Source organism: Sarcophilus harrisii, chromosome 1, assembly GCF_902635505.1.
Source record: "Sarcophilus harrisii chromosome 1, mSarHar1.11, whole genome shotgun sequence".
NCBI lineage: Eukaryota > Metazoa > Chordata > Mammalia > Dasyuromorphia > Dasyuridae > Sarcophilus > Sarcophilus harrisii.
In genome coordinates, this window is record NC_045426.1 from 23,975,994 (window position 1) to 24,002,136 (window position 26,143).

Genomic DNA, 26,143 nt, shown 5'->3' on the forward strand with positions numbered 1-26,143 from the left:
AATTGGGAGGGGAATGGTAGCAGAACATGATATATCTTTACCTGGACAGATTATGTCCTGTTGACAAAGGACATTGTAATGGCTATAAGGATTGGGATCATAGTTTTATAAATAATACGATTATTGATTTAGAGATGAAAAGAACTTTTGAAACCAAAGCCCTCATTTTACAGACAAAGAAGCAAGTACAGACAGAAGAGGGTAAAGCTAAGTATTTGGGGCAGGAATTGAACACAAGTTTTCCTGCCTTTAAGTCTATTGCCCTAACTCCTTGCCACTGTGTTTTCCCATAGGAATAGATTGAGCACTGTATGAAGCCAGCTGAATAGACAAATTTACCTGTCTCCTAAAAAAAAATCAGGACAATTATCAAACACAGAGTAATCAAGAAGAAACCCAAATATCCTCTCTCAGTGTTTTATCATGCTAGTTTACCTAGAACACTCTTCCTCAAATCCACATGTCCAAATCCTATTCATTTTAAAGATCTAGCTCTTTTATGGAACCTTCCAAATTTTCCCCAGCCAGGAGTGACCTCTCTGTTGCCCGAATCAACCTAGCACTTTATTGGGTGTAAATTGCTGTAGGAGATAGATAATTGTAGTATTCTCTACATTATTAGTATTAGTATTAGGGAGACCAATTTCAAATCTTGACTTACAAATCTATTTTCTTTGCACTGACTCTGAGGAATAAACTTAACTTCTCTTGCCTTCAGTTTTCCCATATGTATAATGGAGCTAATAATATATGTAGTACTTACCTCAAAGGGTTATTGTAAGGATCAAATGCTATATACAGGATGTTCCAAAGTTTAATGCTGTTTTAAACTGTTAAAGCTTATTCTAAAGGTTTAACAACTTAAAAATATACAAAAACTTATATGAAACCTCTAGCAACTTAAAATGACATTAAAACTTTTAGAACTCCCTGAATATAGCATCATATAATTGTTATTTATAACATATAAATGTCAGTTATTTTATGGAATGTTTTGAAGGCACTTTCTATTATATTTTGTAATTATTTGCATGCGTTTCAAGTCTCAGATAAGATTTTAAGGTTTCTTGAAGGCATGAAATGTGCCTTATTCTCCTTTGTGTTCCTATAAGCTCCTATAAAAGTGCCTTTCATAGAGGAGACATTTAAATATTTATCGAAGGGATTACTGAATTTCATCATAGCCCCTCTATTTTCTGATATTCCCTCTTCCACTTGGAAATCATCAGAGAGAAACATCGGAAATATTTTTTATGGGTGATTTCATTTCAAGTTAAAAATAATTGATTTAGTTATTTTTGACTTATGGAAGCCAAGAGATTGTTTTTATTCTTTCTTTGGTTATCTAGAGTGATTTCCTTCTATCAATAATTCAAAAGGAATTGATCTGAGAAGTTTCAAACTTAGCCGATAGCTATTCCTAAGAAGAATCATCACCATTTTAAAGAAATATTGGAAAAATTAATGAAGTGATATATAAATTGATCCTCATTTTTCACAGATGCATGAAACCATTTTTAACTAGAGTTAGAGCACACTTTTTTTTTCTTTCTTAGTACAGGATTTTCACTAGAATGTCAATGAAGTCTATTCTTAACATTTGCCTTTTTTATATACCCCACATTGCCTATCCCAGATCCTCATTTTATTTTAATCTTCAATAGTGCTAAATCATAATAGCTTGTACAAAGTAGTAGATTAATACATGTTTGTTGAAATGAATTGAATAGCTTGTGTTAAATGATGACCTTGGACAGAGGTGACAGCCTAGCAATGCTGATCTTGGAAGAAGGTAGCTGAGTGGTGGATATGTGGGATGTAGGTATAGGAAGAAATCTAAGGAAGAGGAATTAAACTTTGCTTGCTTTTAGTTAAACACAAGTCAGTATTGCAGACTTTGGTATCCACTCTGGTTTTCTTAGCAAGGCCACTTAAACTGAGATTTCCCAGAGTACCTTGGCAGGATCCTTGAGATATTCTTCTGATGTCAGATTGCCACTTTTTTTTGGAGGTCAATCTCTGGGAAGGTGACTAAGGCAATTGCGTATTTGTGAATGCATGTTATTCCCCTTTCCTGAGCAACTTAATAAAGGAAAGGAATAAGCTTTTATTAAGCACCTACTATGTAATATGAAGTGCTTTACATGTATCATCCCTTTTGATCCTGACAACAATCCTGAAAGGTGGGTGATATGGTTATCTCAACTCTACAGTTTAGGAAAATGAGGTAGATAGAGATTAAATGACTTGGCCAGGTCCCACAACTGGAAAGTCTCTGCAGCCAGATTTGAACTCCCATCTTACTGACTCCAGGCCCAAGGCTCTATTTGCTATGCCACTTAATTGTCTTTGTATTCAAAGGTTACATGTGGCACCTTAGCTTTTTCTGAAGCCCAGTTTTCCAACATTCAGTGATGTTATGATGATAAGGCCTCTGAAGAAAGCCTGACAGAATTGCATCTCTAATATACCATCTCTTTTAAATTCAATGCAATCAACTGTTCAGGCTGGTTTCAAGAACATTGGATGTGAATACCTCAATGGACTTACTTATGTCTAAAGTTTGAAGGGATTAGTGGCCATTATAGTCCAACCCTGTCATTTTACCAGTGATGGAAGTGAAGTTCACTCAGAGGTGGTCACTTTACAAGTAGGCAGTAAGAGAACTCTTTTCAAAAGGCTGCAGTAAAAATGGTTAAATGTAAGGCCATGAGGAGGAATTAGAGAATGGGAACTGATCAAATGGGGCCCTAGAAAGAGAATGTGGAGCTCTCACTCTCAGCATAAATGACTTTGTGGGTTTGGGAAGCCACACAGTGATGCTGGAACCAATTCCATTCTGAAACTACTTGGTAAAAACATATTTGGTGGAGGCATTGTCTGAGTATACAAACGTGTGCAGGTTGGTGGGAGTCTGTATGGAGAGGACCATGATGTACTTGCCAACAAGGAAAGAAGTTGCTTTGACAGAAATTAATCATGACTCACCACAAGAGAATAGAGGAGAGAATTTTTGGTAACAAACTTCTCTGAAGAATCTTTTTTCTGAAGGATCAAAGTACCCCACAAGTCATCTAACCCAGTGCCTTTATTGAACAACTCAAAGGATTATAGACAACGTGATAAGGGGCCTTAGAAATGATGGCCCCAATCCCTTCATTTTTCAGATAACAAAATGGGCCCAAAAATGTAAGTGAAGTCTAATGTTACAAGGTAGTAAGTAACAAAGCTGAATTCAAATTCTGATCCTTCAGATCAAGACATAATATTCTCTCTAAACAGTAAATGCTGGGGGGAAAAACTGAAGCCCATGAAGATGAAATTATTTGCCAAACATTAAAGCAAGTTGACAAAGGTGGCATTTGAACCCATGTTCTCTGACTCTACCTTCAGGAGTTTTCAATTGCACCTGTCTGCTTCCTAGAGCTCAGAACCAAGTTAAGGGCTCTATAATTTTCACAAGCAGGTCAAATATCTGCAGGAACTGGAAAATGGCCACTAGGTTGGATTTGTAGAAGCTCAAAAGCCATACTTGCTCTTTGACTGACTGGAAAAGTGAAATATGCTTTTCAGATATCTGGGGAAATAGCCTTAATGTTCTCTGAACTAGGGTTAACCATGTAGGAGATCTCTAAAAGGCATCCTGGATTCTCTAAAATGATCTCTAAAAGACAGTAGGATCTCTAAAACCTATTCCTGACTTTCTCACCACTGTCTTCTTTTCAGAATGAGGCTATTTACATTAATGGTTAGATAGGACCATGCTTCTTGAACATCCTCCAATTAGAAAATGTTTGCTACAAAAGAAGCTAACCCTGAAGAGTAGAGGAATTAGTGGAGCACATACAGTTTCATTAGAGAAACTATTATGTTCTTTATCCCATCTCTAGCTCATGATGATGGCAAAACCCCAGACCATTTCAGGGTTCTCTTTGGGGAACTTATACGTGTTTCCCTGTAGATTTAATCTTTTCAGTGAGTGCTTACCATAGAAATGAATAACAGAATAGAAACCTCTTTGTATAGACTGGGCTCTTCCCAGTTAACTAGCTCAAGAAACGAAAAATTCAGGACATTCCCACTCAATGTTTCCATGGTAGGGACCAAGGTGGGGTAGGAATTTGAGCACAGAAGACAAAGTACCTCTTTCCCGAAGGCTTGCCCTTAACTAGTTGATGTCCCAGAAGGGGCCCTCATGATTACCCACAGTTCTGATTCTCTAAGCCTTGTTAATGCCAGCCAGATAAGATGCAATAGAAAAACTTTGGAGAAGCCCAAAGAGTTATCTTCCCTCCCAGAAATCAGACAGCTTGTAATACCATCATAAAAAGAGTTCATAAAACTGAGTCTGGAAATGAAAACAAAGCCATCTTTCTGCCATGGGTTCTTCTTCAGCTAGGAAATATGTGTTGTCAGCTGAGACTGTTTGTGAGGGGGGGTTTTTCAAATGACATGCCCATTACAAACACATTTTCGAGGACATAACTACATCGACATTATAAAAATTGCATTCTTATTCTCCATCTCAACTTTCCAAAAGATAAAAATAAAATTGATCTCACAAAAGGACTGGTTATTCATTTTGCTTTATGGGATACAGATGATACAACTTCATACAAAGACCTCCAAAGAAAACCACCTCTGGCCATTCATTATTGTTTGGGGCCAATTACTCTTCAACTGGGATAGTTGAGTTGCTAAAATTTCTACTGATGTGATGTATTTGTTGAGTAGTGTTGGGAGTTTTTGGGTAATCTCATGAAATGCGCCATTGAAAATGACAGAATGCTCCTCAGGAAAATTGTTTTTCTTTTCTCTCTGGGTACCTCCACACATATCCTATGAAAATAAAAACTGCTTGGCTTAAATCTAGTTTGAGACCTTTTAGATCTCGTGGGTACAGGCAATATATATTGGATGGAACCTCAGAAAGCTTCACAGTCTAGAATTTCAGGTTCTGTATGATATCTCTGTGCTGTTGAATGCTTGGAGTATTTGAATTGGAATAAGGAAGACCTGTGTTCAAATACTTTATCATAATATAGCTAATTATGTCCACTGGCAAACCACCTAACCTTTTGGACCCTCAATTTTCTCATCTGTAAAATGGGAATTATAATAGCACACAGAGTTAGGGTTAGACTCAATGGAGAAAAAGTATGTAAAGTGTTTTGTAAGGATTAGTAAATTTGCTTTACATCAATCAGCTTCAAGAATCAGGGGAATTCTAGAGGATATTTATATTGGTAGAGGGAAAGACTTAAGTTTGTCTAAGTCACTATTATATCTTTAAGAAGGGATTGTGGACACTTTCTTTGGGGGGGGGTTTCTTTACCTGATTCTGTGCTAAAACAGAATCACAAATTTAGAGGAAAAGGAAAACTTAGAAGTCATCTAAGCAAATGTTCTCCAAAATTTGATTCATGTATGTCTGCCAGAAAAATAAACAAATAAATGAATGAATAAATGAAAATGAGTATTGATGTATATATGAATACATATATAAATATATGCACAAACACACATATTTGTTTTGAAGATGTGCAGGGTAATAATTATATTAATTATAAACTTTAAAATTGAAATAAAACAAGATGAAATAATATTTGATCCCAGAGTAAATAGGGAACTGCTAGAATTTAGTGAATAAGGAAGTTACCTAATCAAACTTGTTTTAGGAAAATCACACCAACTATATGGAGAATGGTGAGACAGGATTATTTCTTCCTAATATTAATGATAAATTTTTGAATTGGGACCAAGATTTTTTTCAGATGCAGGTAGATTATTAAGTCTCAGGAAGGACATTACTGATTATAAGACTGGATTACATTTCTCATCAATCTTGTTCAGAGCCCATCCCCCATCCCCAGTGGGGAAGTCTATTGTGCTTTATTCAGGTTTGGATAGGGATAAATTCTGGCGTGGGGATAAATGTCCAAGGCTGGACAATTTTGAAGTATATGCCCAGCCCTTCATTAGCATGGTTTCACATGTCATTGTAATACACATTCTTCTTATTAATTGTTAGCATATCTGAGTTGATCATCACCCTCAGGAACACCTATGATTAATCTTTGGTCTAAGACAGATGGCCAAATAGCCATTCTTTTTATTAATAAAATGCTAGCATTATTAATAAAATGATTAATTACCCAGAAGTTATGTTGCAAGTTTTTTAAATGCCATAATGGATTGGAAAGTAGAGAGATCTAAGGCCGGGAAATCAATAAGAAGCCTTGTTCAGGAAAGAGATAATGAGGACTTGTACTAGGCTGGTGGCGCTATGATTAGAGAAGAGAGGATATGTATACACAAAAGATGTCATGGAGATAGAAATGATAAGATCTAGCAACTTATTAGTTATATGGAGTAAATTATAAGGAATGAAGGATAATACCAAAGTGTGAACTTAGGTAACTTGAAATATGGTGGAGGGCACTTGGCAGTAACAATGAAATTTGGAAGAATGGGTAATGAGCGCTTCAGTGTAGGTAGTAATTCATCATTTCATACTATCAAAAATGAAAAAAGAGATTGTGCTGGGGGATTTACTCACTAATCATATCTTGGAGCCCAGAGCTAATAGAGTGGTACTTGCTGTTGCCACAAAGTAATCTTGGGGTCAAGGTAGGGCAAGATTTCTCATGGCATTGGAGCAGCTGTTGATATGGTTGAACTTAAGTATTAATTGTACTGAGGGGCCCACACTGAATATAGAAGAGGAAAACTAGGTGAAAATGTGACTTTGGACAAGTCACTTGCTTCCCATTTAAAATAATCCAATAGGACTAAAGGGCCACTAAAGTCCATTCCATTTCTCGCATTCAAAAATTCTATATGGATTTGAATATGTCATGGATCAAATCATGTCTACTTGGAAGCTATTGCCTAGAGCAAGGTCTAGCACACAGCCAGAAATTAATAAATGTTGATTGACTGACATGAAAGAAAAATGGCACAGCACAGAGAAGGAATGGAATAGGGATATTGATGGGAAATAATAGGTGAAGAAGTCAGTGTGGTTATGTTGGAACTAAATGGCATTACTAGTTATTATGGAGAGTGCTCTCACATCCACTGGATGATCACTGACCATTTGTAGTTATTATGCAGGAGCTCTATATGGACAATCAATAATCTACAGATGAGAAAATTGAGGTTCAGAGGTCAAATGAGGTTCCTGAGGTCACAAATGATAAATGGCAGAGGCGATGAGGATTGAAACCAGATTTCTCTCACCAAGTCCAGTCATCTTTCTATCCTACCATGCTATTTCCACATCTGAGGAAGACTATGTGTTTAGATTTATCAACTTGTCAGTCATTTCTAGCTCTAACACTAAGTGACAGATTCAGTTTCATTTGGCCAACCAGGTGGTGTCCTGGGCAATGCCAAACTCATGATCAACATATCTGGGCATCTGTTAAGGTGACAGAAATCTGCAATAAGCCAGACACTCTCATAAGCTCTTTAGACATTTGAGATAGTTTTCTCTCTCCAGTTTGATGTGGGTTTAGGACTCATACCAATGGTCAGAACAGGAACTAAGGCCACAGCATCTTTGATCTTCCCACTGGTGAACTCATGTTTCATTTATACAGTTCTCTCTTCTTCACTATCAACTTTCTGGTTCCAGTTTCTGGGTTATTGATGACCACAATGACAGTGGTGGTTTTGGGGTGTTTCACTGTAGCACCATAGGGCATAATTTGTTGGGTGTGGTATAGATGAGATGAATAATAACCAGGGAATCATCAGCCTCGGTTCTGGTCCCTGATCTACTACTCACAAGTGTGTGACCTGAAACACCTCGAAGGATATGACTGGGATTCAATTTCTTCCACTAAAAAATAAGCCTGTTAGGCTGGATGATCTCTAAAATTCTTCTTAGCGTTCATATTTAATGATTCCATGTGAATTTGAATGTAGCCAAGGTCATGAAACCTCTCCTGAAACCTCCCAACTATAAGCATAGCTAGTCTCCATGTATTATGGGAAAAGTGCTAGAATTGGAGTCTTCAAAGCTATTTGATGATCCGTGAGACACATAATCTCGCTCAACTTCAGCTCTTTCATCTATACCCTGAGCCTCTTGGACTGGACCACTCTGGACTACTTGTGTGCTAAATATATTTAATTTATGATTCTATGTATTCTTAGTTTTGATAACCACTGGTTTGATAAATATTTCTGATGCACCTACTATGTGCAAGATATTGTGATGAGGATACAAAAACAAACCTGTCCCTGCCCCTGAGGAGTTTATATTTTCCCAGGGGATAAATGTGTATAAACTACAGATAAATGCACATACATAATATTTTACACACATATGCATGTTTGCATATGTATTTGTTTATTTGTGTGAAATTCAAAGCAATTTTTGGTTTGTGTGTTTGGGAGAAGGGTGTTGATGCTGGAGGTGGGGTCCTAGAATAAACCTTAGGGAGGAGCTGGAGCTTTAATGGGGCCTCCAGAGGTCCCACTGATTTTGGTATGAAGAATATATCATTTTTCTCATTACAAAAAACTCAATTTCCTTTTCTTTTTACAACATATTTTCATTGATTCTCATATCAATCCTGTGATGCAAGATGATGGTTGGACATCATGTTTTATATATCCTAGAATGGAGAACTAGACAGGTTCAACATCTCTACCAAATTCCACAGGCAGAAGGAGAGAAAATAATAAAAAGCCACTTTATATTGTGTCTGCTTTGTGCCAGGCACTGGGCTCACAATGTTTTAAAAACAAATATCTCATATCCTCATAACAAACCTGGGAGGGCTGTCATTATTTCTGTTTTATAGTTGAGGAAACTGGAGCAAACAGAGAATATACTACATAGTCAGGGTCACACAGCTCATAAAAGTCTGAGGCCTGATTGAAGTCAGGTCATTCTGACCATTCTGGTTCAGAACTCTAGGTACTATATCACCAGCTGCTTTATAAATACATAACCCAGCCCATGCCCACCCTTATATGCATGTTGTGTATATCTGTGTCTGTATGTCTCTTTCTCTCTCTCTCTAAACATTTAGTTGTCTGTCTTTGTCTCTCTCTACCTATATATGAACATATCTCTTTCTGTCTGTCTACCTGTTTAGATATGTACGATATCATGTCCTTTGTTCTATACAAGAAACTTTGAATTGGTTGAATTTTTACTCCAATCCTTGGTTTATTTAAGAATTAGTAAATAATGCCTCGACAGCTAACTTCACTGTTGATAGTAAATATAATCTTTAATATCAACTGTTGGATTTTACTTCCAAGATTTAGTTTTAATATAATATAATGATGTAATATGGAAATTATGAGATGTTTGAACTTTGATAAAAAATTCCTATATTCAAGATTATAAAAAAATTCAAATTTTTCCTGCTACTTTAAAAATAAACAAATAGGTTATTCTCCATGAACATTGAAGACCTTTTCTATGTTTGATGGCTTTCAGTCTGAAAGTGGTTTTAGATGAAAGGCAAAAACTGGGGTAAGGATATGAAGTTGGGTCAATCCAGTTGGTTTTGTGTACGCTCTCTTTTTTTTAGAAAGGAAAGGACAAAAAAAAGTCCTTCTAAAGATAATATCTAAGGATCCAGGAGCCACATGTTTGTGAGTATGAGTAAGCCTCAAGGAATAAATTCCTCCTTTCTAGCTTCAAATCCCACTTTAAACTTCATGCCATTGTTTAAGGCAGTGACAGGCAGGCAGTAAATATTTTTTTTTTAATAAACACATGCCACTGTTGAATTTTTAATGAAACAATCTGTAAGTAGGAATTTATCACTGTCCGCTCAAAAACCTCCTCCTAACTTCCTGAATTCTTCTGAGTCACCATCCTCCCCGTCACTCAGATGGAAAATCAGAAAAGTGATACAAGGGACTGGCTCCAGAGAATCTGTGCTCAACCTCCCTTTGACTCTAGCTTCTTGGGTTCTAGGTTCCTCAAAATTTAGTCTATTTCTTGGATTAAATGATTTCTGAGATCACTTTCACCTCTAAAAGTATGATCCTATGATTCTAAACTCCTTCCCTTTCCCTCTATTCCCACATCCCCATGTACTATACTACTATTCCAATATCCATTAAATTTGTATATTCTTAAATTAAATGAGATGACTCAAAGTAATTATCAAAAAGGGTTATGAGATGGTTGATAACTTTCAATATAAGTCCAAAAATACAAGTTCTTTGAGGGCAAGGACTGTTTGCTTTGCATTTTCCTTATATTCTACAGCACCCTAATTTAGAGCAAGCACTTAAATGCATGCTTGTTGAATTGATTGAATTAGCTTTACCAGGATTTCTCCTGACAATAATGCCTTTGGTAGACAAAACTTTTGATTTATTCATAGGTGTTACTAAGAGCATTTACAGTTATAGGCAACCAAGCTATTACTTAATCCATCTAGCATGGTTTTCTGGAAATCGAAGACTTGAAGGTGCTCAAGACAACTCTTTAAAGAGGGCCTAAACTCTAAGAAGGTATAGATATGCATTGGTTGCTAGAAGTTCCCTATTTCAACGAAGTCATGGATCCTGTACAACTTCAGCACTTAGCACAATGTCTTGCAAATAATAGGAAGTTAGGAGATGTTTATCATCTGACTCCTTATGTCTAATCAAACTAACAAGTGTCAATTAGGAGCTTACTATGTGAGACAGTTTCTGTCCTCAAGAGGTTCCCAATCTAATGAGGGAGACAACATATAACTATAAATCAGTAAATTACTAGAAACAGTTAAGGTAATAAAGAGAAAAAAATTTGAATTAAAGGAGATCAGGAAATCCTTTTTTAGAAAGGTAGGATTTTAGCTGGCTCTTGAAGGAAATCCTATTGTTCAAATTTGATGATAGAACCTTTCATACTGGCTATGTTGAATTCATTTTTTAAAAAAATTTGGTTACTACTCCTACTCCTATTCCTATTCTTACTGTTACAACCACATCACCACCAATACCACCACCAGCAGCAATGGGAAAAAGTCTTGCACAGGTCCAGATTCAAGAACCAAAGCACTTCAGTGAACCAAACTGAATTTCTGAAAAGGGGACATTATTTTGGTCCAGATCTCTTTGGCCTTTTTTTCACCGGGGTCCTCAATCTAGGGATTGAGTTTGGAGACCAAGTCTTACTTGAGTAAGACTTGGTCTCCAAACTCAATGACAGTATATGCTGTCACTAAAATCTACTATTTGTGTGTTCTGTTCTAAAGATAATTATTTTTGAGTGAGAAATGAGTGGAGAAGAGGATTTAAAAAAAGTTTAGCAGTCATAGGGAGTAGAGAATAATCAAGGAGCTGGCTGGATAGAAAGCCTCTTTTTTAGGACTGAGGAGTCCTGAATGTATTTTTAAGTTTGGGGAGCCAATTATATTGGACAGACTGGAGAGAGAGAGAGAGAGAGAGAGAGAGAGAGAGAGAGAGAGAGAGAAACAGACTAGAGAGAGAGAGAGAGAAACAGAGAGAGAGACAGAGAGACAGAGCCAGAGCCAGAGCCAGAGAGAAAAGATTTTTTTTTACAGTGAATGATCTTTGATTTGGGAATGTATAGAACAAAATATGATAAACAGAAAGTTGAAAACGAAGATGATTTTGTGAATTGGAGTCACCAGCCCTTAGACAAACTACAATGAAAACCATTTCAGCAAAATATTGCTGAGTGTCTGTAAGTGATCTTTAAAATATTGTGAAGAATAAAGCAATGAAAATGGGCAAATATTTCCTAAATAAAAAAGAATAAAAAATGAAATTTGTAAAATATAGTCAGTGAACTCTGCTTCTGGCAAAATTATGGATTATGTTATTACATGGATGTCTGTTGAACATATATAAGAAAAGCAGTGATCTTAAAGAATAAGACTGGCTTTATAAAGAACAGGTCACACTTGATGCACTTTATTTTCTTTGTTCTTAGGTGAACTAGATTGGCTGATATTTAGGAAAGTTATCTGACCGAGTTGCACACTTTTTTCAGACCATTATAGAGGGAAATGGGTCAAATTTTGGCACGGCTATGTAGATTTGAAATAGTTGCACTGATGCAGCAGCATGTTAGGAAGTTAGAGCACTATATTTTCAGGCAGAGGACTGGGATTCTTATACTGACTTTGATATTTGCAAACTCGATGGCCTTGGTAAACTCATTGATCTTTTCTTGGAGTCTGTTTTCTCCTCTACAATGAAAGGATAATAATACTCACCAATCTAAGGGGTGAGATACAAATGAAATAATGGAATACTTCACTTTGCCAGCTTTAAAGTTCTCTAACATACTTGTTGTTATTCTTATTATTTTATTTCTATTGAATGACTAAATTATCAGATAAGGCAGAAAACATGAGGATTCTGGGTAAAGATGGTCATCACTATGATGGAAGAAGTCCAGTGCAAAATCTAAGCTGAAAGAAATCTTTCTGTGGATGGTGAGGTCTTCTAGATATCCCTATTTTCAGAGGAAATTGTGTTGGTTGCATGAAATCCTGGAATACTATAAAATCTCTTATAAGAGATCTATAACTACTCAAAAATGTTTGCTTTGGCCAGCCACAGAAGAAGGACCAACTGGATAAAGAATATTTGCCATATAGATTATGACATATGTTTGGATAAAGAATCTACAATGCTTATTTATCAGTAAGTAGAGGAAGACTCTGGGTTGGTCTTGAAGTAGAACAGAGGGGGAGAAAGGGATCAGTTGTTTTTAAGAAATTACAAAGGTCATTCAGTAATCCCAAATTTCCCCCAGAAACAAACTGTCATCTTCTAATATCAGCATTCAACTGTAATTGCTGTATAGAAGTGAGGTATAAAATGCAACTTTAATAAAGGAAAAATTATACAGGTGGCAGTGAAAAGGCTCAAGGTGCATATGATCAAGCTGAAGTATATTACCAATGAGGCACTCCCAACAAGGACCATCAAACAGGTCAACAAGAAAATGAATGGTAATGATGTGATCTGGCCCTTAGAAAGGATGTAGCAATAACCTTAAGGCCACCTGGCCTTGGGATGATATAGTTGAAAATGATGTATTTCTTCCCTTAGGTTATCCTGCCCCAGTTTATTCTATATGACTATAATGCTGAACCCACAAATATTGTTGGTTGCCAGATAATAGCCCATTGATCTGTGATAACGGGGTTTCTGAGACTAATGAGCAACACTAATAAGGTGCTTGAAATTGATGCAAGTTCCATTCACTTGACCTACTGATGTTTCAGGTCTAAAAACACATCTCCAGAAGGTTCTCCCCATGAGTCTGCCTAGAGAATTATGGGTACTGCACCTGCACACAAAGTCAGAACCAAAGCACTCCTCAACTCCACCTCTAAGTCCTAAAATTAGCATGTCAGTGACACAAAGCATCTGTTTTCTCTAATTTTTCTCTATAAATTTATCTTCCTGCTTCTGGTTCTTTGCTAACTTCTTTTGGATCTTAGCCTGCTTTAACTGGGGTTTCAATTATAATAAACTTGCCCCTTGACTTAGAGTTAGGTTCAAGACTGCAAATTCTTTTGAGACACCTCATGACACTACAACCTTGAAGTCCTTGAACAACCTTGAACAAGCCTTGAAGTTCAACAGTAAGAAGTTAAAGTGGGCAAGGGAGAGAAATAAACAGTTTGATTGTCTGATGTACTCCTCTGGTACTTTCTCAAGGTACCTTCTCAATTAAGATCACCAACATATTGGAGTGGATTCTCTATGTAGTTTATTGGAAGATATAGCCAAAGATGGAGAGGATGGATAGCTTTTGATCTACATCATTGAAGATCTGCTTGAGTATTAAATATGACTAGTTCAAAAGAAGGTTAACAGTGGATCAATGGCAATTGGGCAGGAGGTGCCTACTGTAGTGTCTCAGATATCTTTTCCTGTCTTTGAGTTTTTAATTTTTTTTATTAGTGACTGGATACTTTCTTAGGTAGTATGGTTCTCAAATTTACTGATGCTGAATTGTGGGGAACTACTGACAACTTGGAAAATAGAATCAGGTTTTAAGAAGATACACTCAGCTTACAACTTTAGATTGAATCTCGTAAGATAAAGTTTAAATGCAATACTTAAGTTGATGATCTGAGCTGAATCAGTTTGTCATATACAAAGATAAGAAAAAACATTACAAGAAATCTTTCATATGGAAAAAATCTGAGGATGTTAGTGGATTCCAAGCCTTTTGGGAAACTACAGTAAATCACAACACCCTCCCCCCCCCAAAAAAAAAATCTAGTGCCCTCATAGATTGAATTAGGAAAGGCCTAATCCAGATCTATAGAAATGATAAGCTTGCTGTACTCTGTCCTTGTCAGACCACATCTGAAGTACTCTATTTAGTTCTGGGCACAATGTTGTAGGAAGAGTATTACTGGTCGACTGAAATGTGTACAGAGAAGGGTGAAATGAATAGGGCCATGCTACATGAGGATCAATTTAAGAAAGTGTGAGCCTAGAGAAGAGAAGAATTAAGGAAGACATACTAGCCATCTTCAAGTAACTAAAGAATAATTATCTGGGAATAGATTTACATCTGATTTATTTGACCCCCAAAGATAGAGTTAGGAAAAAGAGGTAGAAACTACAGAGAAACAGGTTTTGCTTTGGGGGTAGGGAAAAAAAACTTTTCTTAATGGTTATCCAGATGTATGGATTCAATCTCTGTAAAGATTCAAGTTAAACCACTTGTCAAAGATATTGTAGAAATGACCCACATTTAGTTATAGATTCTGGCCACTATATTTGAGAAAACCAATTTCAGATGGCTTTAATTATAATCAATGAATAAACATTTGTTAAATCCTTACTATGTATCACAGCATCTAGCATTTTATGTAGCACTTTAAAGTTTGCAAAATACTTTACACATCCAGTTAATTTGATAAAACAAGTATTTGTTAAGTTCCTACTATGTGGCAGGCAGTGAGGAAGCAAAGGCAACAATCAGCCCCTTCTCTGAAGGTCCTCACAGCTCACTTCTGTTATCTCATTTGACCCTCATAAAACCTTGTGACTTAGGTGCTATGGTTAGTCTCATTTTTTTTAGTCTTATTTTGAAGAGGGGAAAAACAAGTAGATAGTAAGTAGTAATTACTATCTAAAACTTACTATCCAAAAACATGTAGATAGTAAGTCTTTCAGGATTTGAACTCAGGTGTGATCTCTCTCTCTCTCTACTGTCTCTGAGATTTCTTTCAACTCCCAAGATTATGTAATTCTGAGACAATGAATTACTGTGTATCAGTATGTACACATGTGAATAAAATATAAAGTACAATGTAAACTAACACAAGAGGAGGCTGAAAGGTAGGTTGGAGCCAGATTATCAAGGAGCTTAAAGAACAAGTTGAGTAGTCTGCATCTTATTCTAAAAGCCATAGAGATCAATCCAGAGTTGTTGAATAAAAGGAAGAGGAAGATAATTTTGACAGCTGCATTCAGGATGGATTGGAAAAGGGAAAGATATGATCCTGTAAGCCTAGTATAGAGACTATTATTTAACAGTCCTGGTGAAAAGGGGTACAGTACAGTAACCTTTTATGAACTTTCTACTGTGTGCAACACAATGACAATAATAATTTGAATATGTACTTTAAAGAATCAGAACTGTTTAAAATGTTTATATATTTAATGTGTCTGACATTTATGTATATAAAATGTAACATGCATTACATATTAGATACATATATTATATAAGTGAATACATCAAGCAGATGTGACTTCAGTAATGTGGGAATTTCCTCTATTGATATAGGAGGCAACCTATATATTGATTATCTTGTCTACCTCTGGATCAGAGAAAGTGGGTAAATTTCCCATAGTCACAAAACCACTTATATACAAGGCAGGGTTTAAAATCAGGGTTTCCTGTTCCAAGTCCAAAATTCTATATGCCATACTGCATTGTTTCATGTGTGTGCATGTAATTCAGACTTTTTACTAAGTCAGAAGGGCACCTTTTCTCAAAATCAGACTTTTTTCTCAAATAAGTGATGATTTACTTCTCAGTTTTGGAAGCAGGTGATAACTGATTAAAATACTGTGAAGGGAAAACAAAATAGGTAAGAGTTTTCAAAGCATGATTCTCTATTAGATTTAATAGTGCCAGAGTCTTGTTTGAAATTTGAAGCTTTGAGCTTCTTGTGTGGGGTTTGAATTGAATTTTCTCTAGGCCCTAATATTCAGATGTCAGCAAACAGACAGGCACAGAAAGGTTTTCCAAAACATCCTTACCCTGGCTATTTGATCTGCCATTTGGAGGCGTCCATCCAACTCCCGGCGGATTTGGGCAGCTTGCTCATCGGGGTTGTCCAACTGAACAAAAAACACAAAGATATAGACCGTGAATTTGATGCAATCAAGGACCATGAGCTTATTTCACCATGAAAACGCTCACTACTTTTATAATGGAAATTATTAAATTCATCCACTCCCCTCCAAATACCACCATGCTCTTAATGAGCATGCCCGTTTGTTGGAACAAAATTTCCATCTAAATACCAAGAGGCACAAGTTGATTGGTTGGGACTTATGACTTTGTCCTTCAATGAATCAGAAGCATTTATTGTCTACAATTTCCCAGGCACTTGGGATATAAAGACAAAATTGAAATTATCTTTGCCCTCAAGGAGCTTACATTCTAATAGGATTGATGCAAAGGGAATTCCCCTGGGGATCTCCTTCTACTTCTGGGCTTCAGGTAGAGAAAGAAATTACACATTTTAAATGGATAAAGAGCGAGATAGTTAATAAAATGAAATGAACCATGTGAGTTGTAACTCTTCCCTCCTCATTTCCCAAAGCAAGCCTAACATCCCTTTTTAAACTCTAATTATAAGACAGCCCATCAGTAATTTGGAGCATCATCTCTGCTCATTCACAGAAAAAGGAAGCTTGATAAACAGAAGATCAGGGTGTTCAAACACAGCAAGTTGCCTTCTATCTAATAAAAATGAACCAGCAATAAAAAAGGACTTGAAGGAGAATATGAGATGGTACTTAGGAGCTCTTTTCTTTTTATGGACCTCTTTAGTCTAGAATAGGAAAACAACCTAAATTCTCTTTCTTTATTTCCCCTCATGCCTTTTCTATCCAAGAGTCAAACCCACCCTAACAAATGGATAAGACATTTTTAAAAATAACATTTCTGAAACAAAAAAAAATAAACACTGGAGGAATTAATGGTAATATAATTTTGCAAAAGTCACTTTGGGAGGACATCATGATGAGAGAGCTATTCAAAGCTTTGGCAAATACATACACACAAACACACACAGTATAATATCCTTTTATCTGGTCTTCTTTTCTCAATCCTCTCTTCATTCCAATCCATCCTTTGCTTAGCTGCCAGTAATTACATTATAAGTCTGACAATATCGATTCCCTCCTAGCATACTACATTGGATATAGTATGCAATTAACTATTTGTTTGTTGTTTTTGTTCATCCTTCATTCTTGAAGAGAATCACGGGGGTGACATCTTGACTTACAAGTGAATTGGCAAATCACTTCACCCTGTTTGCCTCAGTTTCTTCATCTATAAAATGAGCCTCAGAAGGAAATGGCAAACTGCTCCAAATGAAGTTGGACATAAACTGGGACACTAAGGCATTGTTGGTGGAGTTGTGAACTGATCCAATCATTCTGGAGAGCAATTTGGAACTATGCACAACAGTTTATAAAAGTGTGAATATTTTTGATCCAGTAGTATTTCTACTGAGTCTTTATCCCAAAGAGATCACAAAAGGGGGAAAAGGACCCACATGTGCAAAACTATTTGTAGGTCTTTTTGTAGTGGCGAGGAACTGGAAATTGAGTAGATGCCCATCAGTTGGGGAATGACTGAATAACTTAGGGTACATGAAGGTAATGAAATATTCTTATTCTGTAAGAAATGATCAGCATCATGATTTCAGAAAGGCCTGAAGAGACTTATATGAACTGGTACTAAGTGAAGTGAGCAGAACCAAAAGTACATTGTACACAGTAACAGCAAGATTATGTGATGATCAACTGTGAAGAACTTGGCTCTTTTCAATAATGAGGTGATCTAAGATAATTCCAGTAGAACTGAGATGGAAAACATCACCACATTCAGAGAGGGAACTATGAATGTGAATCAAAACAAAATATTTTTACCTTTTTCATTGTTTGCTTGTTTTTTTCTCATGGTTTTTCTCTTATCTAATTTTTCTCATGCAAGCATCACAAATATGGAAATATATTTAGAAGAATTACACATTATTAAGCTATATTGATTGCTTGCTATCTTGGCAACAGGGGGAAAGAGAGAGAAAAAAATTTGGGATATAAAATTTTGCAAAGGTGAATCTTGAAAACTATCTTTGCATGCATTTGGGAAAATAAAATAATATTTAAAAAAAGAATTGAACACGACTGAACAACAGCAACGTATTCTGATCCAGCAACACTGTCCTACTAGTTCCTCCTAATGACACTGTCTTTGCATTGTTGTTAACTCATTATCTGAATTTCCCTCCTCATCTCTGGGTCCTAATTTTCCTGCCTTCTTCAACTAAAGTCTCATCTTTATAAGATTCCTTTCCTTTCCCCCCTAATCCTAATGCCTTCTTCTTGTTGATTACCTTCAGTTTGCACATATCTGTTTATATGCAATCTCCCTCATTAAACCAAGAGCTCTTTGGGAGCTGGGATTTGTTTTTTTACCATTCCCCATATCCAGTGCTTAGCACAGTGCCTGGAACATAGTAAATGCTTTAATAAATGCTTATTTAATGTTATTCTCTCTGTGTGTCTCTCTCTGTGTGTCTCTGTCTCTATCTGTTAGTGTGTGTGTATGGGTGTGTGTGTATGTGTGTGTGGCTTGTCTCTCTCTCTCTTTTTTTCTTCTCTCTTCCTTCTTCCTTCTCTCTTTCCATTTTGAGAAAGGATCCAGAACAGCTGTGCTTTGCTCTTTGGACTCTGATGATATGTTGTAAGGGCCATATCCTTCCACTTCACCACCATGTCTCTAGATGAGTATGATACTTGTCCCTTTTGTGTCCCCCATCCTTTTCACCTTTCTTATTTCCTTTCATGAGTTGAGAGAAAATTCTCTCTCCCTCTCTCACACACACATACACACACACACACACACACACACACACACACACACACAGAGAATTTTGTTCTTCTATGCTTGTCTTGTGCAAGTCTATCCAGAAAGAGGCAGTTTTTCTCTTTATATTTTTCCTCTTCAACAGCTCTGTGATAGTGACAGATGAGAACAGCTTGATAGAACACTTTCAAGTTTGCAAAGTGATGTATGTACATCATCTCACTTGAGTTTTACAACAACCCTGTGGTTAGTTGCTGAAATACTCTCTTGTACATTTTACAAAGCAGGAAAATGAGACTCGGAGTAGCTTGCCTAAGGTCATACTGCTAAAAAGTTGGTAGTTTGGAATTGAGTTCTCTTGGGTCTTTTCAGTATTCTTTTCCCTGCATCAATTATTTTCCTGATGACATGATTTTAAAAAGAAAACCCAGTGGTATAGTGGTCTCTCACTCAGAATGAAGCCAGGTTGGCCACATGGTAAATTAGAAACTCACAAATTAACATTATCCATAATGGGTTGTATTTTTACTTATTTTGTTAAACATTTCCCAATTCCATTTAATCTGGAGTATCTGAGAGTGTTAGGGCTGTGTGACAACTTTGCTGTAGGGGATAGAGAGCTGGCAGGAATATGTTGGTAAATATTTAACAACTAACTCTCTGAAAATTTGCCACAGACTTTTAAATTTAATTGACATTATGAACATGTCCTTCATCACTTTCTTAAGTCTAGACAGTCAACAAAACAATAAATCAAGCCCGCATATGCAACATTTGTGATTTCTGAGATGTAAATGTTCACACAGCAGGTAAAGGTTGGTAGATAACACAGTGGATAGAGTGCTAGAGCTGGAGGCAGTAAGACTTATCTTTCTGAGTTCAGATCTGGACTCAGATAGTCACTAGATGTATGATCCTGGGCAAGTCACTTCACTCTGTTTGCCTCAGTTTCCATATCTGCAAAATGAGCTGAAGAGGGAAATGGCAAATCAATTCAGTATCTTTGCCAAGAAAACCCCAAAGAGTCAGACATGTTTGAAAAATCAATGTGACAACAACAACAAATGCTCACACTATATTTAACAATCAAGCTGGTCTAAGCTTGATCACTGGCTTAACCCTAACTTCAGGAAGATTTAAATTCAAGCTCTGTCTCTGCCATATACAGGTGCTTGACTGAGTTGTTCCTTAACATCTGAGTGCTCCAGGCAGCTCTAATGCATTAAGGAGAAGAGAAGTTATTGGTTCACACTGGTAGAGAAAGTTTTCTCTTCAGGAGTTCAGAAAGATCCAGTAAGAAGAAAATGGATCTGAATGCTGGGCTGGAGAGGATTTTAAAGGTCTAGTTCATCTACTTCATTAGTGAGAAAAATGAGGTGCTAAGATGAGAAGTGATTTGTTCACGATCATACACAGAATAGTACCTCAAACCTGTGCTCTAAGCCTCCAAATCTAGCAATTTTCCCACCATGTTGTTTTGCCTTTTATAGCCCAAAGTTCATAGATTTAGAGGCAGAAGGAACCCTGAAGGTGATAGTCTAAGACTTTTTGACAATACATTTTAAATAAATCTAAAAAAGTGAGATGCCTCCCAATAAATCCCATCAGTGTCAGCAATACATTATGACTATAGATTAAGGATGCTCTGTTGATCTGCAATCCCCAAATGGGAAAGAGTGGCTCATCGGAATTGCATGTCAGTTCCGCTCAATCACTGGTCTCTTGTTGCCCTGGAATTCCAGCAGAACTCAGGTGCAAATCCACTTTAAACATTTAGCTTCTCTTGAACTAAAATACATATGCAAATGAAACATCTGGAGACTTCATGGAGCCATAGCTAAATGATTTTCTTAGGATCTAAAGTGAGGAATTTATTTAAAGAGTTTATGTAAATTCGGAGGAAAGCTATTCATGTCAAGACTAAATGGACACTGAAAAGGGAAAATAAGAAGTCTTCTAAATAAATTTATCCTCTAGGAAATTCTTCAGAAGCATGAGGATTATCTTATTGGCCTCTTAGCTTGTAGCAAAACTTCTAAGAACCACAGCAGTGTAGATTGAACATTGGTCCAAATATATACAGCTGCCATTTTGTGATCAATTCAAGAAAATAGAATGGTTTTCTTCCTAAATTGCATGATTTCTGTCTTCACCATTAAATTCTTGAATGGCCAAATTTATTATTCTTTTATATATATATATATATACATATATATATATTCAACCTATATATTTATGATTTAATAATTATTAAAATAAATGTAAAAGCAACAACTATGTGTCAGGCACAAGGTGTTGGAAGACAGAAATGAAACAGGAATTATATTACATTATCTTATTTAATTTTATGTTGAGTTATATCATGCCACTTTACATTGTAACATTTCCTATAATAATATGTTGTGCTTCAAGGAATTCAATCCTACTGGGGGAGGGAAAACCATCAATCAGTCAATAGTCAATAAATCAATCCATTAGCGTTTATTAAGAACTTACTTTATGCAAGCAACTGTGCTAAGCTTTGGGATTTAAAAATCCCCCCCCCCAAAAGCAAAAAACCCCTTCCCCTTCAAGAGTTTACATTCTATTAGAGGAGATAGTATATACATATAGATTTCCCGAGCACTACTATGTGACACTAATTATATAAGCATGGGGTTAGAAGATACAAACTTTGTTCATGAGGAACTCACATCCTTTTGGAGGGATGGGAAAGTGCAATTAGTTCGTTAAATAATCAACCAATAAGCACTTATTAAGTATTCTTTCTGAATTAGATGTTATGCTAAGCCTGGAAATTTATGTAAGGGCAAAAATAATTCTTGCTCCCAAGGAATTCATATTTTAATAGAGGAGATACACATATATGTATATGAACATGCACATATACATGTGAGTATATATACACATATACTTGTATGTAGGCACGCATTCATGAACACATATAGGTATGGGTAGGAACCGACAAAATAAAATAAGTCCCTAGACTCTACTAAGTGACAAGGCACATTTATGAGTGAAAATAAATTTCAAGCTACCAACTAATCAGTCATATATTTCTGCTGAGAATAAGAATGTTTGGATTGGCAGAGGAAACTTGGTGATGGTCTGAGAATTATCTCTAGAAGAGGAGATTAGTCCAGAATTCTCTCTTTGCTTCATGTGTTCTCTAAGCTTGGGAGCACTTTTCCATGTACCCTTTGTGTGCTGCTGATGGCAGGTGTGCCATAGAGTTCTCTTCATCTGTAAAATGGGGATAACAATAGCTCCTGTTCAGAGAGGATTATATGAGATAACTGATGTAAAGTATTTTGCAAACTTTGAACTGCTACAACGTTACTATATATCTGTGTGTATTTGTGTGTTTGTATACATATACATATATTTACTATTCTTTGATATTAACAGCATGATCAAGAGGATAGAATAAATATATTTTGGGAAATTTTGGAAAGACTGTGTGTTTTACTTGACTAGAAATCAGTAAAGTAATTACTGTGGGGGCTGGACTCAATGTTAATGTGGAATTTGGGCGAATCAGCACAACATATTATTATAGGACATGTTACAAGTAAAGTGGCATGATATAGCACAACGTAAAATGAAATAAGATAACGTAATATAATATAACATTCCATGATGTTGTATCATATGCTTATGATATATGTGATATAAAGGTTGGTTTCATGTAAACAAAAATACTGATAGCTCTTATTTAGAGAGTGCTTAAAGGTCATCAAAACACTTTCCATGAATTATTTCATTGGATCCTCCATGATTACCCTGTAACTAGGTTCTTTAGACATTATTTTCAATCATTTTATAAAAGAAGAAACTGAGGCAGAGGTGAAGTGCTTTGCTGCTCATTTTTGTGCATCTGCCAAGTGTTTCTGAGCCTGAGGCTTTGGGACTTTTTCTGAGCCCAGGACTTTTCAGGCCTATCCTTATTTTCCAGTTCTGCCAGGTGTAATAACCGCTGCTGGGACTCGGGTGGCAGGCAGAGCAGCACAAAGCATCCAGGACACCACATACATGTATCTCCTTTCTTCTGAGGACCCCTTAGCATAATGCCTATTTCCTATATCATCCTCTTGGGAACCCTGCCTTTCCAAGTCCCAGAAGCTCCAGGGCTGCTTTGTGCAAGGTTTGTATCAGCTGCACTTCTGGTTGGAACCACAGAGGGGCATTGCCAGTATGGACTATGAAACCTACAAGCTCTGAAAGCTCCCAGCAGAGGACTTGCTCCGGACTCCCTGGCTTGACGGCTTCCATATTCCATTGTCTGCAGAGCTAGGAATTGGAAGCTGCTCTTGACAAATGTTATTTGTCCCTGGTGTCTGCTGGTGTCTCTAGGGTCAGGGCTCTTGGATGGATTAGGTCTTTTAATTAGCAAGAATGACCCAGAGGTAGAAGGACCTCATAGTTAATGACTAGTAGGAGAGATGGGGGGGGTGTTAAAGGGAAGCTGAGAGTCTCTAAGGAAGCTGGTCATCACAAAGAATATGTTTGATCAAGTAGACCGTCATCCCTGCACCAATAAATCCTGAAATTCTAAAGCAAAAATAAACAAATAAAGTGATTACCTTTTTAAGTAATGAAAAGAAAAGAAAAAACAGCAACTACTCAGTTTGCAAGGTGCCATGGGAACAGGCTCTATTTACAATGCTGGTTTTTTTCCTCTGGGAGAAAAAGATCAGACATAGAATCAGTTCCCCCTCCCCCAAACAGGATTCCCATCAAGGCCTCTTGAGATTTTGAAAATATAGACCTTCATATAAAATCTTTGCCCAATTAGACGTGAAATGCTCAGATCAGTGCCCACAGTCATGTCTATGGAAAAGGAGAGCTTTGTTCCGAAGCAAGCTTCTGGCCGTACTTTGTTTTATAGTGATAGAAACAGACATCGAAGGCCCCTTTTTCTCAAAAGCAAAGTCACAACTGCCAACATTCCCAGCCTTGCTTTAAACTCAGGGATGAAATAAGCAGGTTGTACCTAATGCTTTCTTATGATTTTTCTTTTATTCTAAACTTCCCAGTCAAAGGGAAGTGGCAAATTTAGGCCAGCATCTGTCAGTCAAGCTACTACTCTTATAAATAGTTATGCTTTCCTGAAATGCTCAGATTATTTTCTCAAAATAGAGAAGTAACATCAGGAGAAGACCATTGGTGCTAGAGCCAGAGACCCCGGGGTTCTCATAGTTGCTACTTATAGTTACTATTTGGGCAAACCATTCATGAGTCTCAGTTTTCCATTCAGTCATTTCAGTCATGTCCAACTCTTTGCGACTCCATCTGGGGTTTACTGGAGTAGTTTGCCTTTAGCTCATTTTACAGATGAGGAAACTGAGGCAAACAGGATTAAGTGACTTGCCTAAAGTCACATAGGTAGTATCTGAGGCTAAATTTGGATTTAGGTCTACCTGATCCCAAACCCATCTAGCTGCCCCAAGTCTCAATTTTAACATAGTGATGTCATTTTAGTCCTCTTCAAGATTGAAAGACTAACCAAAGCTTTAGTTTACTCATCTATAAAAGAAGTGGGTTGAACAAGATGGCCTCTGAGGTCATTTCCAGATGCATGATGCTCTATTTCATTACCAGCCACTGAGGTATTATGGTTTAGTGACCAGAGTACCAGTCCTGGAGTCAGGAGAACCAGGGTTCAAATCTGGTCCAGGATAAATAGTAGCCATGTATCCTTGAATATACTATTTTCAGAGCATCAGTCTTGGTGTCAGGAGAACAAGGGTTTAAATCTGGCCTGGGATAAATAGTAGCCATATGTCCTTGAGTATATCATTTCTAGAGTACCAACCTTGGAGTCAGGAAAACTAGGGTTCAAATCTGGCCCGAGATAAATAGTAGCCATATGTCCTTGAGTATATCATGACCAGAGTACCAGTCTTGGAGTCAGGAGAACTAGGGTTTAAATCTGCCTGAGATAAATAATAGCCATGTGTCCTTGAATATATCACAACCTCTGTGTGAATCATGTACCTCTCTTGGAAAGAGTCCTTAAGCAGGGAAATCTGAGCCAGTTTTATAAAAATATTGTTAACTAAATTTCAGTATAATTGTTCTTTTCTGTAATCTTATTATTTTGTATTGGTGAAAGAATGCTCTTGCACTAGTTCATCCCCAAATGAAATTATAGATCAGAGGAGCATGAATTTAAAGATGGAACAGACTGTGAGTTCATCTTGTTCAACTTGTTCATTTTATGGATGAGGATACTGAAGGCCAAAACTATTTATCACAGAGATAATAAATGGTAGAGCTGAGTTTTGAACTCAAATCCTATGGTTCCAAATATAACATTCTTACTACTGCACCATGGTGCAATGCTATCACTCTTGGCAGGTTGGAGAATTGCTGGCCATCCTGGGCATCCTTCTTCCGATAAACTCCTGCGCTGTTGTCTAATGGGGCATGGAGGTCACCTTGGGTTCTTGAAGCCTTTGCCAAAGAAGTACAAATTCTGAGAGGTCTTATCCCACTGACGAAACTTTGAGTATAGACCTGGCAAGGAACCATCCATCAAAGGACTGCAAACCTAGCTAAGTTTAGAGACACATCACCAAAAATTGGCTACCGGACAGCAAATGCTTTGGAACTTATGTACAGGTTACACGGAGGGACTTGTAACGTGCAACAAAAAAAGAGAACATTCAAATCAATGGGACCACAAATGTTAAAAGTTTCTCGACAGAGGGGGCCGGATCCATGTTGGATGTGAGTTGAGGTAAAAAGATCAGCTTTTAAAAGCCAGCCTCAAAAAAGACATCTGTATCCCTGTGTGAAAGATTACATATGATGGAACAGCTAGGCCAATGGAATATTCTGTAGGGAGTGAAAAGAGAAACACTCCTTGTTACCTCAGTATCCCAGGGGGCAGAATTGCCTTCCCCTTTTCCCTGGTGTAGTTGAACTCTCTGGAGGTAAGCTTATGCACGATCAGGTGGCAAAACTACTACTGAATCCTCTAGGTAATATCATCTCTACAATGAAGACACATCTGAGAATAAGCACAATGAAGAGATGAGGCAAGAATTCAGATAT

The 26,143-nt window shown here is 36.9% G+C and overlaps 1 protein-coding gene across 1 annotated transcript in view; it reads right to left on the reverse strand.

Annotated features, from left to right (window-relative positions):
* Positions 1 to 26,143, reverse strand: part of CADPS (calcium dependent secretion activator) — a 535,079-nt gene that overhangs the window by 311,151 nt on the left and 197,785 nt on the right. Inside the window, 1 exon segment of the mRNA XM_031953509.1 lies at positions 16,240 to 16,320. Within this exon segment, the coding sequence (XP_031809369.1) occupies positions 16,240 to 16,320 (81 nt within the window).